The sequence below is a fragment of the Lutra lutra genome, chromosome 4, assembly GCF_902655055.1.
Source record: "Lutra lutra chromosome 4, mLutLut1.2, whole genome shotgun sequence".
Taxonomy (NCBI): domain Eukaryota; kingdom Metazoa; phylum Chordata; class Mammalia; order Carnivora; family Mustelidae; genus Lutra; species Lutra lutra.
The window spans coordinates 148,615,375-148,639,427 of record NC_062281.1 but is presented as its reverse complement, the minus strand read 5'-3'; the positions used below and the strand labels follow the sequence as shown (position 1 = coordinate 148,639,427).

General features: G+C 38.9%; 1 protein-coding gene across 1 annotated transcript in view; it reads right to left on the bottom strand.

The window, feature by feature from the left end:
* C4H1orf87 (chromosome 4 C1orf87 homolog) overlaps positions 1 to 16,692 on the bottom strand; it is a 117,787-nt gene extending 101,095 nt beyond the window's left edge. Inside the window, 3 exon segments of the mRNA XM_053447840.1 lie at positions 267 to 442; positions 9,537 to 9,545; positions 16,677 to 16,692. Coding sequence (XP_053303815.1) covers positions 267 to 442; positions 9,537 to 9,545; positions 16,677 to 16,692 — 201 coding nt within the window.
* Between the last annotated feature and the right edge of the window lie 7,361 nt (positions 16,693 to 24,053).

The window sequence follows — 24,053 nt, the reverse complement described above, 5'->3', positions numbered from 1 at the left end:
ATTTATTTATTTATTGAGAGCGAGAAAGAGAGGCAGAGGCTGAGGAAGCAGCAGGCTCCCTGTGAGCAGAGAGCCCAATGCGGAACTCCGTCCCAGCACCCTAGGATCATGATCTGAGCCGAAGGCAGACACTTAACCAATTGATCCACTTAGGCGCCCCTGTATTTTAAAGATTAAAAAAGTAGAGCTCGGGGTGTTGACTAATTACCCAAGACTCCACCGAGCCAAAGGACAGAACCTAGGTTTGAATATATATATTCCTATACCTCCCGAATTTCCAGAAAATTTTTGTTATGTTTAAAGACTTCAACAAACATGGGTAAAGACACTTTAAATTGACTCCAAAATGTTGCTACTATTTCCAGCAGCAGCAGCAGCAGTTCCAGCATCCATACTGCCTGCCTCTTGCCCTCTGGCTCCACTGTGGGTGGTTCTGTATCATCTGTTGGCACATGCAGCGTGGTGATACACTCAGCTCCCCTCTAGGGGTTCTGTGCTATACAAAGTACCTCAGAGTAGGGGAAGTGGGGCAGCTTCCTTTTCCTCTTTCAGCCTAGGTTCACATTGTCCTCTGATTAGTCCTCTAAGGTACAATTCTGAGAAGCCCTCTCAAGTCCAATTTCTCAAAGGACTTCCACCAGTCACAGAGGTTGTCCATGGTTTCAGTCTTCTTTGCCTTATCCTCAGGCTAGATCTCTAGTTTGATCTCCTGCTACTTCTCCCAGGCTTACTATACTCTGTCCCAACCAGTCTACCAACTGGTTTGAATCTGCTTCTTATTTTTCTGTTTCTGTGCCTTTTTCATTCATTTCATTCATTCTGTGCCTCATTTTCATCCTCTCTATACAGGACCCTTCTGTTTACTCACTGTGACAGCCTGCCATCCATTCTGTAAGTTACATCTCAAATGGTCAAGGGTATGCTTCTGGGAGTCAGATACCTTGGGTTTAAATCCTAGCTGTGCTAGTTCAAAGTGATCTTTGGCAAATCACTTACAGTCTTTGTGCCTTAGGTTCCTCTTCTATGAAATGAGGATGCCTTTTTGTAAGGATTGATTTATATAAGTAAGGCACTTAGAACAATGGCTGACACATAGTGGGCAATACAAATGTTTGCTATCATCATTATTACAATTATCTGTCCAGAAGCCAAGTCAGACCCCAGAAGCTGAAAATGGTTTCTCCATTCTCTGTATAATCTGTGGTTTCTCTCTTTTATAAAACGTGTCTTTCTTTGCCTGATGGTATGACTATTTGTTTGTATTGGTTGCCATAACTTCCTGGACTATGCTTCTGGTACTTTGAATAATGGTGCCCAGACATCCATGTCCTAATCCTTAAAACCTGTTAATATTATCTTCTGTGGCAAAAGGGACTTTGCAGATGTGACTAAGAATCTTGAGATGAGATTTTCCTGGATTTTCCAGGTGGGTCTTAAATATGATTGCAGGTGTCCTTAGAAGAGGGAGGCAGAGGGATATTTGACTACAGAAGAGGAAGTAGGACACGTGATTGTGGAAGCAAGAGGTTAGAATGATTTAAAGAAGGAGTTTGGGCCAAGGAATGCAGGTGGCCTTCAGAAGCTAGACAAGGAAAAAAAAAAATTCTCCTCTGGAGGCTCCAGAAGGAACCAGACCCTGCTAATTCCTTGACTTCAGCCCAGTAAGACTGATTTTGGGCATCCAGCCTCCAAAACTCTGAGAGAATAAAGTTGTATTATCATGAACCGCCAAGTTTGTGATAACTGATTACAGCACCAATAGGAAATAACTGCAATGTTATTGAAGGACCCACTTCTTCAAAGAACTGACCACAGTCTATGACTTAAGTAGGCCAAACAGAGTTCTTATTGATGACCAATGTACAGTTGTTGGATGAAAAAGAGGCCTATCTGTTGGGGTCACTAAAGGTGAGGATAAGGTATTGTGGCTGTGGGAAGATATTTATATTAATACATCGATTTCTTTTCAGCAGATGAGGAGGAAGCCAGATCAGAGCTGAAGAATGGAGCCAGTGTGGGAAACGGATGAGAGCAAAGAGCCTGGATCCAGCTATGCCTGAAGCTAGAAGGATTCTAGAATTCCCAAACACAGAAGTGAAAAATTTCCCTCTAAGATATTTTGAGGTGAGATTTGTTAATCTTTACCCGAAGAGCCCTCGTGAATACAGAGATTTTCAGATTTCAGGTTACTAAGGTTCATATGTGGGGTGCAGTTAATTGATTCAATGCCATTCTAACTTTCATTGTTAATTATGTGATGAACCTTGAAGGAGTAAGTGGATTTTGATCAAATCAGATATTCTACTAAAGACTCTCCTTTAATCTTATCGTGACTTACAGATTTTATAAATGCCAACTCGAAAAACAGTGACCTAGAAGGAGACTTTTCATTATAGCTCTTCTGTCGGTTTGAAGGCATTCATTTGAAATGTGATATAATTTTTCAGACCAGAGGGAACCTCTGCTTTGCTGCTTCCTAGCCAAATGACCTTGAATAAGCAATTTCACTCTTATCTCTGAGGTGGAGACAAACAATAATTACCCTGAAGATTGCTATCAGGATTGGAGATAATATTCTTAGAGCCCTGACATGTAATAAGCTTTCATAAATTGCATGCTTGTTCATAACAATAGCAGCTAACATTTCGTGAATATTTATTATGTGCTAGACATTGTGCTAAAAGCTTTTCATTTGATATCTTCTTTGATCTTCACAACAATCTTATGAAATAAGGATTTAATATCCCCATTTTAGAGATGATGAATTTGAGGTTTAGAGAAGATAACTTGCTCAGAGGGAATGTAGCTAGGAAGACTCAGAGCTGCAAAAATATTCAGGTGTGTCTGATTCTAGAAGTATCTTTATCGTCACTACTCTATACCTCCTCTGTGGAAGTTTACCATTGTTGTTGTTGTTACTACTATTATTATTAATGTTAATGTTTTCATTGGCACTGTTTTAAGGTTCTAGTTCCCTTTGAGAATGCAGATTTTCTGACAGAATTCATAAGGAGGAATGGCTTCTTCTTATCTGGGATTTTCTTCTTCACACTCTGGTTTATGAAATGACACAACCAGGAAACATCTCTCTAGTGGTTTATATTAAACAAGGCAAAACAAAAAGCTATGTAATAAATGTCTCTAGAAGATTAAATACTGTGGATAAAACTTTCCTTGAATTCAACAGCTTGAGATTACAAGTCACCAGAGAAAGATTCCAGAGAAATGTCTTCCAAAAGAGTCAGCTCCCTCTTTCCACAAAGAAAGATGAATAGCTGTAATAAGGAAACCAAAGAATGCTCCCTCCTAAAACTTCATGATTTTACATTTACCATCAAATAGAGTAAGGAAAAGGAGAAAAAAAAAATTGTCTCCAATGTTTTGTTTTTGCCCATATAAGTCAAAGGAGAGCGAATTTATAAGCAGGAAACAATAAAACCCTGCTTTTGGGGGGTGCCTGGGTGGCTCAGTTGGTTACGTGGTCAATTCCTGATTTTTGGCTCTGTCATAATCTCCGGGTCCTGAGATTGAGGCCCCGTGTCGGGCTTCGTGCTCAGCGCAGTTGGCTTGAGATTCTTTCTAACCTCTGCTCTGCACATCCCCCAACTCTAAAATAAATACAATCTTTTAAAAAGATTAAAAAATAAGACACTGCTCTTTTGAACAGTTTAATCATAGATCTATAAAAATGAAGGATTTTGCATTGAGGTCCTTGTTCAAAAATAGAGGGGACAGATATTGACATTAAACTGAGCTGTAGTGCAAAGAATTGGGGGCATCATACTTTTTTCCCCCTAAGAAACATACAGGACCCAAGCCAATGATCGTCATGACTAATGGAGGACTTCGGGTAAAAAGAGTAACAGCAGGCTGATTTCAGAACGGAGTGCAAACATGGCCAAGTTTCTTTTCCTTTTTAAAACCCTCCCATAGTTCTGGAGAAACTATCATGTGATCATGTCACATACTGGTAAGATAGGCCAGTTTTGGGCTCTACATTAATTTGCTAGCTTTGCCATAATGAAGTACGATAAACTGGGGGATGAAACAACAGAAATTTATTATTTTACAATTCTGGGGGCTGGAAGTCCAAAAAGGTGTCAGTGGGGTTGGTGCCTTCTGACGGTGGTGTGGGAGAATCTGTTCCATGCTTGTGTCTTCTTGCTTTTGGTGGTTTACTGACAATATTTGGCATTCCTTGTCTGGTAAACTTAAGCCTCTATGTTTGCCCACATAGTGCTCTCCCCATGAGCACACCTGAACCCACTCTACTCCAGGATAACGTCACTAATTGCCTATGCAATCATCCTGGTTCCATATAAGCTCCCATTTTTTTTTTTTTAAGATTTTATTTATTTGGGGCGCCTGGGTGGCTCAGTTGGTTGGGCGACTGCCTTCGGCTCAGGTCATGATCCTGGACTTCCAGGATCGAGTCCCGCATTGGGCTCCCAGCTCTTTGGGGAGTCTGCTTCTCCCTCTGACCTTCTCCTCTCTCATGCTCTCTCTCACTCATTCTCTCTCAAATAAATAAATAAAATCTTTAAAAAAAAAGATTTTATTTATTTATTTGACAGAGATCACAAATAGGCAAAGAAGCAGGCAGGTGGTGGGGAGCAGGACCCTGGGATCCTGGGACCATGACCGAGGCTTTAACCCACTGAGGCAGAGGCTTTAACCCACTGAGCCACCCAGGCTCCCCATAAGTTCCCATTTTAATATACTGAGGGTTAGGATTTCAATTTGAAGGGGATAGAGTTTGCTATCAACTGAATGTTTGTTGCCCCCCAAATATTCATGTTTTCCTAATCCCCAATGTGATGGCATCTGAGATGGGACCTTTAGAACATAATTAGGTTTAAGTGAGGTCATAAGGGCAGTCCCTCATGATGGAACTAGTTCCCTTGAAAGGATAAGGAAGTGAAGGGATGCATACTCCCTTTCTCTGGGCCCTGGGAGGGTACTCTTGGAGCTGAATTGGCTGGCTCCTTGATGTTGGACTTCCCAGACTTCAGAACTGTGAGAAATGAGTGGTTGTTATTTATGTTATTTAGTCTGTGGTATTTTTGTTATAGCACTAAGATACAATTCAACCCAGTGCAAACCCTAATTGCTTGGGCTCCAAACCTGGCTCTGCCCTTAGTATGGTGTTACTTCTAGCAATCTGTACCTTTATTTCTTTGTGGATAATACCAAGACCTACTATAATGGAAGATCAAAAGGAATTACCAAACGTTTAGAACAGTGTTTGGTATCTGGTAAGAATTTGTTGTTGTTAGCCTTACTTCCTTAATATAATATGCACACCCTTTATTCTGGCCCCCTTGATTTGGTTCTTGCCCATTTTTCCACCCTTGTCTCTGCCCTCTCTCTCTGTCTCTCACCACCTAACTGAAGCATCCCCACATTACCTGCAATTCCTTAAAACTTCCATAAATTTTATCCCTTAGGCCTTTGCAGAGATGGTTGTGTTTGCTTGAAATATCTTCCTCATGGCCTGTTTCTAACTTTGAAGGTAAAGTCAAATGTTACCAGCTCTGTGAAGCTATCTATTCTCAATATCCCCAGGCAGGTAGGTGTGCTCTCTTCAGCAAACCAGCAGTCTTACCGCCCACTACTCTTCACTATAATTACTGGTTCGAGATCTTTCTCCCCTGCTGAGTTGCCCTTGTTGATGGTGAGTGCTATGTCTTCTTATTCATTACGTGGCCAGTTCTAAGCACAGTGCTGATTCCTAGTACGTGATCATAAATACATGTTGGATAATTTGTAATAGTATAATAATGATAGTGTTAAGTAACCACAATTTAATGAAGGATGGCATCTTCTGTTTATTTAAGATTTACTATGTGCCAGTCACTGAGGGAGGCACTCATTTAATTTCAATAATGATCCTATAAGGAGTATATTATTTTATTTGTTCTGCTGATGTGGAATCTGGTCTCGAGTGCTGGATTATACAGGAGTATTGGTGGTCAGTGGCAGAAACTCCACTAAAACAAATTTTAGCAAAAGGCATTTTTGTCATGAAACCCAAGTGCAGAAATGAATAGCCCTCTGACACAGTCAGGGACATGGAGGAAAATTCTCCTTTTCTAACTGTTGTTTCTACTTCTCTCTGTGCATCAGCATTGTTTATTCCTTTTTCCACTATACACTGCTGTTTTCTGATCCCAAGGCCACTGGAAGGAAAGTCACCCATAACAATTCATGAGTTTACATCATTTCCATTCAAGAGACCAGTACACCCAGTATCCAGAAGGTTACAAAACATAGGAATCTGGTAGAGATTAAACAGAAAGGAGGTTGAATAACTTGCCCAAGTCTTATAGCAAATAAATGGCAGAGCAGTGGTGAAAATTCATATCTGTGTGACTCTAAAGCATTACATCTTCTCTTGGAACATGGGTTTTTAACCTTTGTAGTATAATACAAGAGGCCTGGAAAAATGTGGTTGGATTAAAAGGTTCTAGAGAATGACCACAGAGAAACTTGAGACCACAGAAAGACCTTTCTGGCCACTTCTGCCCCAGATTGTTAGGAACCTTACTTGCTTTTAGTTTTGAACATCTCTAAATCATGGAATCTCAAGGTTGAAAGGATCCTCACAAGTCACCTTGTCTAATCATTCCTCCACCCAGCCAGATGGAGCATAGATACTCTTTGTAACATGCTTGCCTAGTGATTCTGAAGCTCTCAGAGAAGCTGTGGTAGAAGAATTCAGAACATTGACTCTGAAGCCAGAAGGCTTGGGTTCAAATCTCAATCTTGTCTTTGACTATTGTGTGTCTTTGGGCAGTGGGTTTAGCATTCATGCCTAGCATCTTAATCTGTGAAAGGATGATAACAATTACATCATTCTGTTTTTCAAAGCAGGATTTATTGTGTACTTATTATATGCAGGCCCTCTTTTTAGTGTTTTATTTTTACCAACACATTTATCATCACAATAATTCTATGAGGCTGGGAGTATTGTTTTCAATTAAGGAAACTGAGGTAGAGGAGACTTAATTACCTTGTCCCAGGTCTCCCATTTAGTGACAAGGCTGGGATTTAAGCCCATGCAGTCTGCCTACAAAGCTTATGCACTATCCACCATGCTATAATACCTGCCTACTGTATGGAGAAGAACAAGTGAGAAAACAAACCTAAAACTGGTCCTGGCACACTCTATATTCTCAATATCAGTGCTATTACTACCCTCTTCCAAGTTCCAATCTACTTAATGCCAACCACCAAGCCTGATGCCATAAACTCCTCCATTCTGAAATGCTTGTGGGAAACTCCATTTCCTAATATGGCTTCATGCCCTGGAAGAAGAATTTGTGTAGATGTAGGACTTTTCACTGCCCAGTACCCCCACCAGCTACTAAGCATAGCTTGATTAAGACAATGCTGCATTTTTGTAGGGGAGATAAGAAAGTATTTGAGAAAAGGAATGCTTCTTGATAGTGCCCTAAAAAGGCCTCCATTGATTTTATGGTAAAATTTACTATATTAGTAGCATGGACATATCCATATCTATTAAATATTTACTGGGCTTAATTTTAAGGTCCCAGGTCAAGTTGCTGAGGATACAATGATGAATCAGATTTGAATGATCCTCTCCAAATTACCAATAGGAGAGTTAAAGTTTATTCATTAATAATCATAATCCATGACTAGATAGATTAATATTATCAAAATGTCTATACTGCCCAAAGCAATCTACAGATTTAATACAATCTCTATCAAAATTCCATGTAATATTTCACAAAATAGAACAAACAATACTAAAATTTGTAAGGAACCACAAAAGCCTCCAAATAAATAAAGCAGTCTTGAGAAAGAAAAACAAAGCTGGAGGCATTGTGCTTCCTAATTTCAAACTATATTACAAAACTATAGTAATAAAAACTGTATGATATTGGCATAAAAACTGACCCATAGATTAATGGAACAGAACAGAAAGTCAGAAAGAAACCCATGGTAAGGGACGCCTGGGTGGCTCAGTTGGTTAAGCAGCTGCCTTCGGCTCAGGTCATGATCCCAGAGTCCTGGGATCGAGTCCCACATCAGGCTCCTTGCTTGGCAGGGAGCCTGCTTCTCCCTCTGCCTCTGCCTGCCACTCTGTCTGCCTGTGCTCACTCTCGCTTCTCTCTCTATGACAAATAAATAAATAAAATCTTAAAAAAAAAAAAAAAAGAAACCCATGGTAAGTTAATTTGTGACAAAGGAGCCAAGAATGTACAATGGGGAAAAAACCAGTCTCTTCGATAAGTAATGTTGAAAAACCTGGACAGCCACATGCAAAAGAATGAAACAAGACCACTGTCTTAGGCCATGCACAAAAATCAACTCAAAGTGTTTAAAGATTTGAATATGAGACCCGAGACCATAAAAATCCTAGAAGGAAAAAACTGGCAGTAATCTCCTTCATATTGGTCTTGGCAATATTTTTTTTGGATCTGACCTCAAAAGCAAGAGCAACAAAGCAAAGATGAACAAGTGGGACCATATCAAACCAGAAAGCTCTGCATGGCAAAAGAAACCATGAACAAAATGAAAAGGCAACCTACTGAATGAAAATATTTGCAAATCATATATTTGATATGAGAGTCACATCCAAAATACACAAATAACTCATAAAATCTCAATAGCAACCCCACCCCAATAATCCAATTAAAAATGGGCAGGGGTTTCTGAATAGACCTTTTTTTTTTTTCCCCAAAAAAGATACACAGATGACTACGTATGTGAACAGGTATTTCACCACACTCATCATCAGGGGCATGCAAATCAAAACCACAGTGTGGTATCTCCTCATACCTGTCAGAATGGCTAGCATCAAAAAAGAAAAGAAATACCAAGTGCTGGCAGGGATGTAGAGAAAAAAGAATCCTCATGCACTGTTTGTGGGAATGCAAATTGGTGCAGCCACTATGTATGTATGTATGTATGTATGTATGTATGTATGTATGGAGGTTCCTCAAAACATTTAAATAAAAAAAATTTAAAAAAACATTAAAATAGAGCTATCATATGATCCAGCAGTTCCACTACCAGATATTTATCCAAAGAAATGAAAATGCTAACTCAAAAGATAAATACACTCTCATGTTCATTACAGCATTCTTTACAATAGCCAAGACATGGAAACAACCTAAGTGTCCATTGATGGATAAGTGGATAAAGAAACTATTATATATTTATAAAATGAAATATTATTCAACCATAAAAAGGGAAATCTTTTTTTTTTTTTTAAGATTTTATTTACTTATTTGACAGACAGAGAGAGAGAACACAAGTAGGCAGAGAGGCAGGCAGAGAGGGGGAAGCAGGCTCCCTGCTGAGCAGAGAGCCGGACGTGGGACTTGATCCCAGGACCCTGAGATCATGACCTGAGCTGAAGGCAGAGGCCTAACCCACTGAGCCACCCAGGCGCCCACAACTATAAAAAGGGAAATCTTGCCATTCGCAATGCCATGACTGGATCTTGAGGGCATTATCTAAGTGAAATAAGTCAGAGGGAAAGACAAATATGGTATGATTTCACTTACCTGTGGAATCTGATAAACAAAAGGCAAAACTCATAGGTACAGAAAATTAGTGGTTGCCAGAGGCAGGGGTGGGGAATGGGTAAAATGGGTGAAGGAGTTCAAAAGGTACAAGCTTTCAGTTATAAAATAAATGAGTCATGGGGATGTAATGTACAGCATAGTGACTATAGTTAATAATAATGGATTATGTATTTGAAAGTTACTAAGAGACTAGATCTTTTTAAAAAGATTTTATTTATTTGAGAGTGAGATAGAGAGATCATGAGCACGAGGGGAGGAGGAGAGGGAGAAGCAAGCTCTTCACTGAGCAGGGAGCCCAGTGTGGGACTCGATCCCGAGACCCTGGGATCATGACCTGAGCTGAAGACACATGCTTAACTGACTGAGCCACCCAGGAGCCCATTAACCCTTAAGAGTTCTCATCACAAAAAGGAAATTTTTTAGCTGGGTGTTGATGGATATTAGCTAGACTTACTGTGGTGATCATTTCACAATGTTGACAAATATTAAATCATATGTTATACACCTGAAACAAATGTAATATGTTAATATTAAAGGGGATATAAAGTAAGGGGGATATGAAGTAAGGGGATATAAAGTATGGGGAATATAAAGTAAGAAGGAGTAATAGATAAATATAAAAATTTGAAGAAAAGAACAATATCTTCAGAATAGTGGGATTGGTATTATGGAAGATTTCAACTTTTTAAAGGTAGGTAGTAACTTGACACGTGGAAAAGGGGAGAGGCAATGTTCTAAGCAGAGGGAGTGGTAATAAAAAAAGAAAAAAAAGAAATTGTAAGATATGGTCAAGGGATTGTGTTTAGTTCCATTCAGGCAATGGTGGAAAACAAAGTTTGGATAGTAGGTTGGGCCCAGATTGTTGAAGACACTGAGTATTCAATTAAAATGCATATATTATTTTTGATTTGGACAGAGAGATATGGATTCTACTTTAGAATATGAATGAAGTGACCTCACCCATAGTGTTGCTCATGAGAGTCCAAGTTATGCTGTGGTTAGAGACCATGCCTAAAGCTCTGTGGCTTAAGAAAAGAAAAGTTTATTTTTATTCATGCACATTCTGCTCTAGATTTGGGCAGTTCTCAAGGACAATTACCTCTATGTGTTGGTTCAGCAATCTGGTCTCTGTGGACCCCACGGCACCTCATTTCAACACATACTTGTGTGATGACTGTGGCAAAAAGGAAGAAAGTTGTGGAAGGTTACCCACCTGGAACTAAGTGCTTTGTTCTAGAAACCACATATGTACTGCTTCTGCTTAAGCCCATTGGGCAGATGAGTACCATGGCCTACATCATAAAAAAGGGGACAGGGAAGTATGGTCACTATATGCCTGAGAAGAGAGAAGTGGATACTGATGAGCCCTAGTAATGTCTACCACATCCACACTTACAGAAAAAATTACTATGATTCAGAACAAGATTGTATTTACAAACAAAATTAAGATATGTAAGATTTCTAATATACTACTAACAGAAATTTTCCCATCTGTTGCATTTACCACTTTCAAATGCAGGAAATGTTGTTGACGGTTTATCCACCCACAGCACATAATGAAAGAAAGATATCTACTTATTTCTGTCATCTGCCTGTTATTATCTCTAGAGTAGCATGAATTGGTATACATTGCATTCGATGTAGGCTCTGCCAAGACACAGCTGATACCTCCCTCGGCTTCAGCTGCAAGCTGCAGTCTAACCAGTACAGACCAGAGCTTCCAGAGGAACACCCCCTCATCAGAGCGTGATGCGAGAGAAACCCATGTTTAAAGAACTAAGGGCACTGACTTGATGAGTATACACACAGTGGCCTACCTGTGATATTAACATGTTACATGGTCTCAAAGATATTATTTTTACACAGCGTGGAATGTAGAACTGGTAGGATTTGATTAAAAGTGTCTGAGCTTTGGAGTCAGAGATAAGTTAGAAGCCTAACTCTGTTTCTTCTTCTGTGTCAGTTTCTTCATTTTAAAAATGGCATTGCTGGGGCACCCAGGTGGCTCAGTAGGTTAAGCATCCACCTCTCGATCTCAGGGTGGTGAGTTCGAGCCGTATGTCGAAATGGCATTGCGAACATTAGAGCTGTCAAAGATGTCAAAATTTAGCTAATTATCATAGCTAAAATGGTGAACCAGGTGTATGTCAAGTGTTTCACATGTGATACTCTAGTGTACCTGTCCATCCATCTATCAGTCAACTGTCTATCATTAACATGTATAAGGACATTGATTCAGTTCCTGTGTAGCGGGAGGGAGTGTTTCACACTGAGATTTAGAAGTATCCAATGAACTGAACCTGAGGTGTTGGGTTTGCATGAGGGATTTTTCCGGGGTTGGAGAAGAGTTGTGGAAGGAGAAAAGTGATTTGGTTTTATGTGACTACGTAGGACTGAGCCTGAAATAGGAGAGACCTTATGGTGTTTATCTGAAATTTAGGTATCCCACCCATGTAGTCCACATCCACACATAACTAGAAGCAAATGATCAAAGAGATAGTGTAGGGAGACTCCAAGGCACAGAGACACAAGCAGCATCTGTTGGTAAGCAGATGACAAAGTGTGACACAAAAGAAAAAAGAGAGGATGTTTCTCTCCACTTTGGTGTGAACACTAACAATTAGAAGGCAGGTCTGCTAGAGTCTCTTGGGGGTGTGATGCTTTCAGTGCACTAGACCATAGCATCTTTGGCCAGTAATTAACATTCTCCTGGAGGACACCCTCATCTCTGACAGGGGCAAGATGCTGTGCTCCTCAACTGGCTTTCTTACCAGATACCAAATCCTCAAGGGAAAAAAGAAAACAACAGTAAAGTGTGAGTGTGTTTTTGAGAAGGCTTGTATTACTCACTAGGATCCTCTGAAATTTATGGGAAGCTGTGTCTTTATTATCAGATCTGTAGATTCTAATCCGAGGTCTGACATGAAGGGGCTCAGAAAATCCTTTATCAAAGAAAGAAAGAAGGAATGAAGAATTTTCTCAATCGCGGTGGGACGGTATTAGCATTCTTATGCAAGACTGTCCAGAATATTGCAAGACATTTAGCCACTTTAACCCCTGAACCCTTGATTCTAGGAGTGTACTCCATTCAATATAACAATCAAAACATAGTCATTCATCCATCTATCTCTTTTTTAAAAAAAATTTATTAATTTATTTGAGAGAGAGAGGGGAGGAGCAGAGGGAGAGGGAGAAGCAGACTCCCTGCTGAGCAGGGAGCCCGACTAGGGGTTTGAGACTCAAGATTGTGACCTGACTGTAAGTCAGGTACTTAGCCGACTGAGGCACCCAGGCTCCCCATGGCCTTCATTCATTTCAGATTCTCATTGTGGGGATGCTGTTCTTGGATTAAAAATCACTGATCTACTGGGACTCAACATTTCTGTGCTGCCTTAGAATCAATATTCCTGTTGGAACTCATTGGGTCTCCGTAGAACAGGACCTTTCTTCTTTCTGTATGCTCAGTACCTCGGGACTGAGATTTTTCTCTTGCTTCCTTTGCTTTGTACTTCTGGAATCTCCTAGGAAAGAACTCCACTTGCCATCCCAGTGTGCTGGTCTAGGGCAATGAGTCTGCCAAGTTCAGCCTAGTAATCTGAGGAACTGATCCTGGCTGCTAACTTCCCTGACCAGAAGCTTCTCTGTGTTGCATTCGAACTGGTAGAGACTTTGAAAAGAGGAGTCAGACAGGAGTCAGAATATCAGCTTTGTTAATGGTCCAGTAGATATTAAAGATCACGGCTCTTTGGCAAAAGTAGATTTAGGATATTTTCTCTATCCTAGGCCATTATCCAACCTAGAACCTTATAGATTTTGGCTGGAATACTGTATGTGTGCATGGGAAAAGCAAGGTGGAACAGGAGAGAAAGATGCCTGTCGGAATCATTTGTTTCTCCTAGACTTGGAAACATCTGCCTCCTGAAACTCCCAACGGCAGAAGTGCCAGTTCTAATATACACCATTAGGTGGCAGTAAAACAGAAATGTCTGCAAAGAAAGCAGAAATCCCTTCAGAATTATAATAAGTTTTATAGACCAAGACAACTGCAGTTGTAAAACATTATGGTGTATCAATTGGCATATTTGCTGATCAAATCTTTACAAGGTTCGAATAGGCTTATAAATCCTGGGTTTTCTAGTTTGGCCTAGTCATGCTTCATGCTTCTGTTTAAGACATTTAGGGAGGCGGGAAATCCAACAAATGGTTGAAATACCAAAGCAATATGCCACTGACAATTTGTTTTCCTGTGATTGAGGCAAAATATATATGCCTCGATTAGAAGCACTACCCAAACAAGCAGAATCTGCTACATTCAAAGATGAGCTCATTTCTCATGCAAAGCACAGCCCGGGCTGGAGAGAACCAACAGCTAAATCGTTTTGCTACTTGATTTTTATAAGTGAGTTCCAATTCCTTTACTATTCCCACAAGAGTCTTTTTATACAAGGATGTTTCCATTTTTTTAAAAATGGTTATTGGCTGATGATAAAATCAGGTTTTATGTTAAATGCATAAAATCACAGGGCAGGAGGTGATATCAAAACACCCCTTTCATTAAAGTTGTTGGTCTTATGTGAATGGTCAAGAAGAGGAGAGGACTGGTTTATGACTGTCAACATTTAAGAATGGGGAAACTGAGGCCTAGGTGTTAAGCAACTTGCCCAAAGACATATGACCCATGAGTGATTTAGCCAGACTGCGAAACCGGATTTCCCATTAGGCATTGGATGGGCTGTGACACTGATTACTTTTAGGGACCTGTTCAAGATTTTTGGCTACCCAAGCATGCCAAACAGCTAAGCTTCTCTCTGCTTTGTGTTTATAGATGTGCCCACCGACCATTTTTTTTTTTAAGAGAAATTGAAATTCCTTGCAAAGATCACCTTTGTCATATGGTAGCTGCTTATCATGCGTGTATAGATAAGGATCTTGTCTCTGACCAGTTAGTTCCTACAGATTCTGCCTTAGGAAACATCTCTCAGCTTCTTCCTTAAAGCTAATGCCTGTATGCCCTTTGTTCTATCTAGAATCCTCTGCCTCTATGCTCATCTGGCTAAATTCTGTTGAGAATGAGTTTAGGGGCCCTTTGACATGTTCCCCAGATTCCCTCCCTAGGTACTTTTGCTCATGGAGGAGCAACCCTTTGTTATCACTGCCTGAACATCCATTAGATACAGGGCAGAGACCACATTTGTTTTGCTAGTAGTTATATGCATGAAAGTGCTTGGCACAGAGGAGGTATTCAATAATTATTGTGTGACGGAATAGACTGAGCCTATCCTACTTTTACAGTGATGCTTTTTTTGAAGAGGAAATATTTATTCAAGAATTCAAAAATCTTGGAGTATAAAAATGTACTATATATTACACATTATATATTGCATATACTTATGATCATTTTAAATGACTGTATTTTAATTTATCTGCATAATACTATATGTATGTGCGTGTGTGTGTATATATATATATACATACATATATATATATATATATATATATATATATACCTAAGTATGTAGGTATGTACCTATGTATGTATCTGTGTATTTATTAAGTATGTATAGACTTAATTGTTTTGCTGTAGTGAAAGAGAAATTAATGATTATTGACCTTGGTTATGTGCTGGGTACATTGTTAGGTCTTCATGTATATTGATACTATTTAATTGTCAAATATAAGCAGTTCAAGTGATGAAATTAGGGCTGAGAAAATTGGATAACCTGTCATGCCTTCATAATGTAGGAAAGCTGGATTTTCACCCAGATCTACCTTCCTCAGAAGTTAATGGTATCTCCATTCTCCAGAAGGGACTAGGGCTTCAGGGGGCAGAGATCACTTTGCTAAGGTAAGACAGCTAGTCAGTGGCAAAGCTGAGTGGTAGAATCTGGAACTTTAGGCCTTTTCCTCCCCCTTCTGCATCAGACTTTCTATTCTGAATAATAAGAAAAGGTAAGAATTCATTTTCATTCAGCTGGAGTAATTTGGCAGATTTCAAGATTTCATGAAGCCCAGATTTTCCATTGGTTCTGTTTACATTGAGAAATGTATTCATTTGGCAACTGCCTGGGACCCATGTGAACATCTGCTAACTTGTGGAATTAGCTAGTTCACAGATTCCTTGGTCTTCCTGACTTGAGCTCCTGCAGAAGTTCAGGATTGGGAAACACAGATTTTGTAATCCATTTGTTTGCATGTAAAAATGCATTTTCAGCTCTCCCACTCCTTAGCGATTCTCTTCTAAGCCATCTTGCTGTGCATTTGTCAAGGAAATTTGCCATTTTCAACTTGGAGACAACAATTCAAGTTAGAGAAAGCTAAGCACCAGAATTCATTGGAAAAAAAAAATTGAAACAGCTTAAAAAATGAGAATGGCTATATTTGCTCTGTAACAAACAGGGCATTAAAAAATCAATAATAAGAACAACTAATGGTGATAATGTCTTCCCTGACTCATAGGGATATTTAAGAGTAAAATGATGTAATTGATGGGAAACACTTTGAAAAATAAAAGCACCATGCAGTACAAGACATTACGATTATTATACGAGTATCCCGAAGCACAGCTATAAGTGAGCCTTATCTCCCTCAGGACCAGATGTCATCACTGATAAATCATTGGTATAATTCCCAGCATGCAAAGGATGTCTGCAGGGCTCCAGGCTCTTGTACTTGCTGTTATGATCTCTCTATCATGGTGTTCAGGGGATGTGGCCAAGGGCAAGTCACAACCTCACCAAGGCTTTGTTCCCATATCTTTGAGCTGGGAATTCATATTATCATGAATGGCTACCATCTACTGAGCAATTCTACATCCAAGATACAAAGCATCTTAGGTTTATGATTTCATGTAATGTTTATGGCCCTATGAAGTGCCTTATTTTATAGCTGAGGAAAATGAAGCATAGAGCAGAGAAAGGTCCAAGCCTAGGTCACAGAGCTAGAATAACATGAGGTGTCTGTGGACACCCACAGACCTTAAGTTTAGGTATGCTGGGTAGTGGATTGTGTAGATTTGACTCTCTAGCTTGCTGACCTCTATCCCTTCTTTTTTGGAGAATTGCCCTTCCAGCGGAACATATTCCACAGTGCTCTGATAGGTCTGCTAATCATTCCACATACCTCTTCCTGTCGCCATAGGGTAAAAGTATGACCACTCCTAACAGTCACAATAATTCACTCTAGTCTTATTAATTGACTCAAGGAGTAGGTAAAGAATGAAAGCTTGGGTAATCAGAATCCCTAGGATTTATATATACAAGAGTGGAAAGAGAGACACCTTCTTTCCTGTAGCCTTGCCAACAAGGATGAGGTATGAAGACTCAAGAAGACTGTTTACGGTGGGAAAGAATCCAGGCAACAGAGTACCAAAGGCAAGAGATGGAGAGCATTCCAGTGGTTTCACTTCAGCCCCCAGGTCCAACAGTGGATGAGGTGAGAACCACCCCACCATTTTCAGTCACTGGAGTCCGTAAATACCATTTTTGTTTTCAAAAGACCTATTTTTAGAGCAAATTTAAGTTCACCAAACAGTTGAAAGTACTGCAATATCCCTTATCCTCCTGACTCCACAATACAGAGCCTCCCCTATTATCCTGACTACAGTGGTGTATTTGGTTACAACTGGTGAACCTACCCTGATACATAATCACCCAAGTCCATAGTTTACCTTATGGTTCACTCTTGCTGTTATACATTTTATGGGTTTGAACAAATGTATGATGATATGTATCCATTATTATAGTGACATACAGAGTATTTTCACTTCCCTAGAAATCCTCTGGGCTCTGCCTCCTCCCTGTGCCCCGCTGCCATCCCCAGCAACCACTGACCTACTCTCTCCATGGCCCTGCCTCTTCTAGAGTGTCACACAGTCAAAATCACATTGTAGGGAGCCTTTTCAGACCGGCTTCTTTCACTTAAGAGTATGCATTTAAGGTTCCTTTATGTCTTTTCATGGCTTGATAGCTCATTTCTATTTAGAGCTGAATCATATTGCACTGTCTGGATGTACCACTGTTTATCAATTCATTTACCGACCAAAGGACCTCTTGGTTGCCTCCAGGTGTTGGCAACTATGTGTAAAGCAGCTGTAACATCCATGTGCGGTTTCTGTGTGGACATAATTTTCAATAAATACCATTTTAAAAGCTAATTTAAGTTAGATTTTTAGCACTTAGAACCAAAAGGTTCTGATTGATAGAACATGTAACAAAGTATGTTTATATACATTGTTTTCCTCAGTTCTCACAGCAAGCCTCTGTCAGTATTCTCTTGAATGGTTTTTTCTAACAGAAATAAAATAAAGAACTAGAAAAACTAGAGACACACTTGATATTTACACTCAGTGTCTGTGTTTCCAGAGACCATGCTCTTTCTACAATATTCTGTTAGATAGAGAAGGTAGAACCATACACGTTAATGGGCTTTGATTTTACTGTAAAACAAAAGCAGATAATCAATCATATTGGAATAATCTCTCATTTATTCTGAATCATCCAAAAAAAATTAACATTTTTCTAGCTATTAAAGTACATACATACAAAAGGCCCAAATTTATTTTGATAATGCCTTGATTTAAACCTAAAATATCTTTTACTCTATCATAGCTCTTGGCAACAGAATTCTGATTATGACTGTATATCTACCTGATAATTTAGGTCATAGTTGTCCCTATCATAATAGCACACTTGATCATGTTTCTAATTAAATTGTATATTTTTCCAATTAGATGGAAAGGTCTGTGAGGATGGGTAACATGCTGTCATAATGTTAACAATAATCCCATATGAATTTCTAGTTCTTAGCCCAGTACCTGGCATCCAGTGTCAACTAAAGGCCTGACATGAATGCGTGTATAAGTCGGCCCAAATAATTAAAAAATGAACCTGAATAATTGTAATGCAATTCAATTACTAATGTTTTAGAGGCTACTGAAATATGTCTGATCGGCCTTTTGCTGAACCCCAGGTAACGAAGGTATTTGTCTGTGTTTCTGCCTCTGGCTGTGGGTAGTATGTAGAAAGGGAAGAGAGATCTCGAGTATCCTATAGGTCCTGACTATGTCCATTAATATTTGTGTGACCTTGAGCATACCTCTTCATACCTCTGACCTTCCCTCTCTTCCTCTGCAAAATGGAAATCTGATAAGTTATCCTAAAAATGTGTGATGAGGATTAATTGAGATAAGGCCATAAAAATCACCTACTAGGTGAACAACAAGCACTTTTGTCTGTTTTTTTTTTTTTTTTTTTTAAAGAGAGAGAGAGAGTGTGTGTGCACACATACGTGAGCACGGGGAGGGGGTGCAGAGGAAGATGGAGAGAATCTCAAGCAGTTTCCCTGCTGAGTGCAGAACCCCACCTCATGACCCTGAGATCATGACCTGAGCCGTAATCAAGAGTTGGATGCTTAAATGACTGAGTCAGCCCGGAGTCCACAACAAACACATTTTTAATGAGATTTTAGAGGAATAGGAAACTGAGTGCTGAAGTGTGCAGAGTAAGTACGTGAACGCTTGAGCTGGCTTCAGTGAAAGACGTGCACGGGGAAAGGAAGACGTCCCACAGAAGGGTTTTCAGTGTGGTCTCCTCTCTGCAGTTAAATGAGTAGCCTGAGGCCAAGACCAGGTTGAGAATAAGAAGTTTCTTCTACAGTGTGGAAGGACCAGAGCTTGCTTGGAGAGCAAAGGATGTTTCTTCTTCAGTGACTTAACGAAATGAATGCTCATGCACAAACACTTTTAGAGCCCTTCTGGCTTCAGCATGTGCAAACCCTGAAAACACTTCTAGGGACCCAAATCCAGACAACTCCGTAAGAAATCAAGCTGTTGCTATGTCTTAACATGTTTCCTTTTCCGACTCACATCTACACTGTTCATCAAAGATCAAGGAAGATAGGTGCTAGGAAAACCATTTGGGAAGTGGGAGATCCTTAGGTCTGGTTATTTACCTAAATAGGTAACTACTGGCAATGTGTTCACAGTAGAGGGTGGCAGTTAGGAATAAGGCCTGGAAATCCCACGGACAGAGATCAGATCTTTCTGTCTTTACTAGTTTTGTGAGTTTGCACCGTTGCTCAACCTCCCTAAGCCTCATTACACTCCTATATATTGGGTGTAAAAATACCTACTTGGCATTATTAAAGAAAAACCCAAAAACTGCTACCTAGGACTTAATTGACTGGTGCTCTTGTAAAGTATTTTTGTACAAGGACAGGTTATGTCTGTGTTTCTAGTAGCTAGCAGGACCACCTGTGTGTGAATCTTTGCTTTATTGGATACTTCCAGAGGTTTTCCAGAGTAGTGCAACTGACTGACTCTCTCAGCAGCGGAGAGTTTGGGTAGCTCCACATACTCACCAACAATTGGCGTGGTCAGAATTTTAATTTCGGGGCACCTGGGTGGCTCAGTGGGTTAAAGCCTCTGTCTTCAGCTCAGGTCATGATCCCAGGGTCCTAGGATCAAGTCCAGCATCAGGCTCTCTGCTCAGCAGGGAGCCTGCTTCTCTCTCTCTCTGCCTGCCACTCTGCCTACTTGTGATCTCTCTCTTTGTCAAATAAGTAAATAAAATATTTAAAAAAAATTTAATTTCTACCTGTTCTATTGGATATGTAGTGCTATTTATAATTTCAATTTGTATTTCTCTAATGCCTAACAAAGTTGAGTACCTTTTTATATGCTTATTGGCATGTCTCCTTTTATGAAATGAAACGTTTTCAAGTTTCTTAAAAAATTATTTTTTAGGGGCGCCTGGGTGGCTCAGTGGGTTAAGCCGCTGCCTTCGGCTCAGGTCATGATCTCAGGGTCCTGGGATCGAGTCCCACATCAGGCTCTCTGCTCAGCAGGGAGCCTGCTTCTCTCTCTCTCTGCCTGCCTCTCTGTCTACTCGTGATCTCTCTCTGTCAAATAAATAAACAAAATCTTTAAAAAAAATTATTTTTTAAAATTATTTTTAAAATTCTGGATATGGATTCTTTGCTGTATATATGTTGGCAAATATATTCTACTCTGTGGTTGGAGCTTTTACTCTTTAAATGCTGTTTTTGGCATATAAAATACTTAAGTTTTATATGGTGTTATTTATAACATTTTCTCTTATGTTGTTGATTTTGTGTCCTGTTTAATCTTTGTTTACCTTCAGGTCATAAAGATATTATCTCTTTTCCTAGAAGTTTTAATGTTCTACTTTTTATGTTTAGATCTACATTTCATGGGCAATAGTTTTTGTTGTTAGGAAGGGTTTAAGACTTACTTTTTCCATAATAATTTCCAGTTGACCTGGTACCATTTATTGCAAAGTGCATTATTTCCTTACTGCACTGTGGAGAATTATTTGTCCAGATCAAGGGACCACCTAAGTATAGGTTTCTTCTATTGTTGAATTTGTCTAGCTACATGTCAGTACTACCAATACTACAATGTGTTAATTAGTGTAGATTTAAATGAGTCTTTGTATTTGGTAGGTGAATCTTCCAGTATTTTCTTTCTCAAGACACTATTTTTAGTCTTTTGTATTCTACATGACTTTTACAATCAACTAATCAATTTTTACAAAAACAAATAGCTAATTCAGCCGGAAATGTTGAATGGGGTAATATTGATTCCAGTGAACCACTTTTAAGGGAATTAACATTTTTATAGTAGGAATTTTCTAATACTTAAACATGGTATATCCCTCCTTTCATTTTGGTTTTCTTTAATTTCTCTAATGAATGTCTCATAGTTGTGAGTACAGAAGTCTTGCATGGCGCATTTTTCATTATTTTTCCTAAGTATTTCATGTCTTTGATGTTACTGTAAATGGCATTTTAAAAATACTGTTTTGTTTTCACCGATTGAAAGGGATACATGCACCCCAGTGTTTATAGCAGCATTATCAAATAGCCAAATTATGGAAGTAGCCCAAGTGTCCATGGATAAATGGATAAAGATGTGACGTGTGTGTGTGTGTGTGTGTGTGTGTGTGTGTGTGTACACAAAGTAATATTACTCAGCCATAAAAAAATGAATGAAATCTTGCCATTTACAATGACATGGATGGAGCTAGAGAGTATTATGCTAGGCAAAATAAGTCAGAATGACAAATACCATATGATTTCACACATATGTGGAATTTAAAAAACAATACAGATGAACACAGATGGGAAAGGGTGAGAGAGGGAGAGAAAGAGAGAGGCGAACCAGAACCAGAAAACAGACTTTAACTGTAAAGAACAAACAGTGCTACTGGAGGGGAGGTGGGTGGGGGATGGGCTAAATGGGTGATGGGTATTAAGGAAGGCACTTGCTGTGATAAGTACTCAGTGTTCTAAGTGATGAGTCATTCAAAACTATACCTGGAACTAATATTATACCATATGTTAACTAAGTAGAATTTAAATAAAAACTTACAAAATGAAAAAAATGTTATTTTATACTTGTTATTGCTATACAAAAACATTTTCTATTAACCTTGTTAATTTCATTGGTTACTTTTTTTTTTTAAAGATTTATTTATTTGACAGACAGAGATTACAGCAGGCAGAGAGGCTGGCAGAGAGATAGGAGGAAGCAGGCTCCCCACTGAGCAGAGAGCCCGATGTGGGGCTTGATCCCAGCACCCTGGGATCATGACCTGAGCCAAAGGCAGAGGCTTTAACCCATTGAGCCACCCAGGTGCCCCTCATTGGTTACTTTTAATTGTATATTCTTTTAGATTGTCTATTGCCTACAATCATGTCATCTGTGAATAAGAACATTTTAATTTCTTCTACCCGTTCTTAATTTTTCTTCTTCCCTTATTTTACCAGTCAAGTCTTCACTACAATTTTGAATAGAAACATTAGTATCAAGCATGGTTTTTTAAAAGATTTTATATATTTATTTGACAAAGAGAGACACAGCAAGAGAGGGAACACACGCAGGGGGAGTGGGAGAGGGAGAAGCAGGCTTCCCGCCGAGTAGAGAGCTTGATTCGGGTCTTGATACCAGGCCCCTGGGATCATGACCTGAGCTGAAGGCAGACACTTAATGACTGAGCCACCCAGGCTCTCCTCAAGCATGTTTTTTATTCCCAGTTTCATGGAGAAAGTTTTCAAGATTTCACAATTTAGTGTGATAATTGATATGTTTTTAAAGGATAATACATATCCAATGAAGAAACTTCACTCTATTCCAAGTTTGCTAGGAGTTTTTAGAATGAAAAGTGTTAGGTTTTATCAAATGTTTTCATCTACTGAGATTGTCATGATTCTATTCTTCATTCTATTAATATACTGAGTTACATGGATTGAACTTTGAATGCTAACCCAACCAGGGATTTTTATTTCTGGAATAAACCCTAACTGGTCTTGGGGACAATCATGTTTACATATGCTAGATTGGACTGGTTAATTTTTAATTGTTATTGTTGTTTAGGATTTTTACATGTTCTTGAGAACAATTTTCTGACATTTTCCTTTTTTGTACTGTTCTTGCTAGATTGTTGAATCAAAGTCATGCTGGTCTCATAAAGTTAAATTCTCTTTACTATTATTTGGGAAAATGTCTAAGATTGGTGGTTCTTCCTTAAATATATGAAAGAACTAACCACTTAGGCTTTCTGAGCCTCGAGACTTCTACATTTGGTAGATTTTTTTTTTTAAGGATTTTATTTATTTGTTTGAGAGAGAGCGAGATCACAAGCAGAGGGGGAGGGGTAGAGGGAGAAGCAGAATCTGTGCTGAGCAGGGACCATGATACAGGACTCGATTGCAGGACCACGATATCATGACCTGAGCCAAACGCAGAAGCTTAACCAATGGAGCCACCCAGGCACAATGGGTAGATTGTCTTAATTGGAGGTTTAACTTTTTAAATAGATATAGCTCATACAAATTTTCTGTTTATTCTTATGTCAATTTAAGCAAGTTTTGTTTTTTTAAGGAATTTGGCGATTTTATTTAAATTTTAAAAATTTAAAATTTTGTCATAAAGTTATTCAGAATATCCTCTTATCCTTCTTTCTTTTTTAAAAGATATACTTGTAAAATATATTATGAAATGATCTTTTTCATAACTGTTTATCATCTCTAACTCTTTATCTCTCTCTTCATGCTAAGTCTGCTAGGAATTTATTCACTTTGTTATTCTAATGATCAATTTGCTTCGTTCACTTTCTCTATTATATTTTTTCCATTTCATTATTTGTTGCTTTTTAAAAACTTTTCCATTCTTCTACTGTTTGAATTAATTACTTTAAATGTTGGATTTGGGATATTTAAAATTTCCTTACTACTAATGTGCATTTAAGGCTACACATTTTCCTCTAATCTTATATTTCAGCACTATCCTGCAAGTTTTGATATGTTTTATTGTAATTTAATGCAAAATATTTTCTAATTTCCATTTTTATTCTGTCTTAATAATCATTTAGAAATATTTTCCATAAATTTTGGTTTTAGGGATTTTTTTTGCCTTAGCTATTTATTTTTTATTTTTTATTTTCAGCATAACAGTATTCCTTGTTTTTGCACCACACC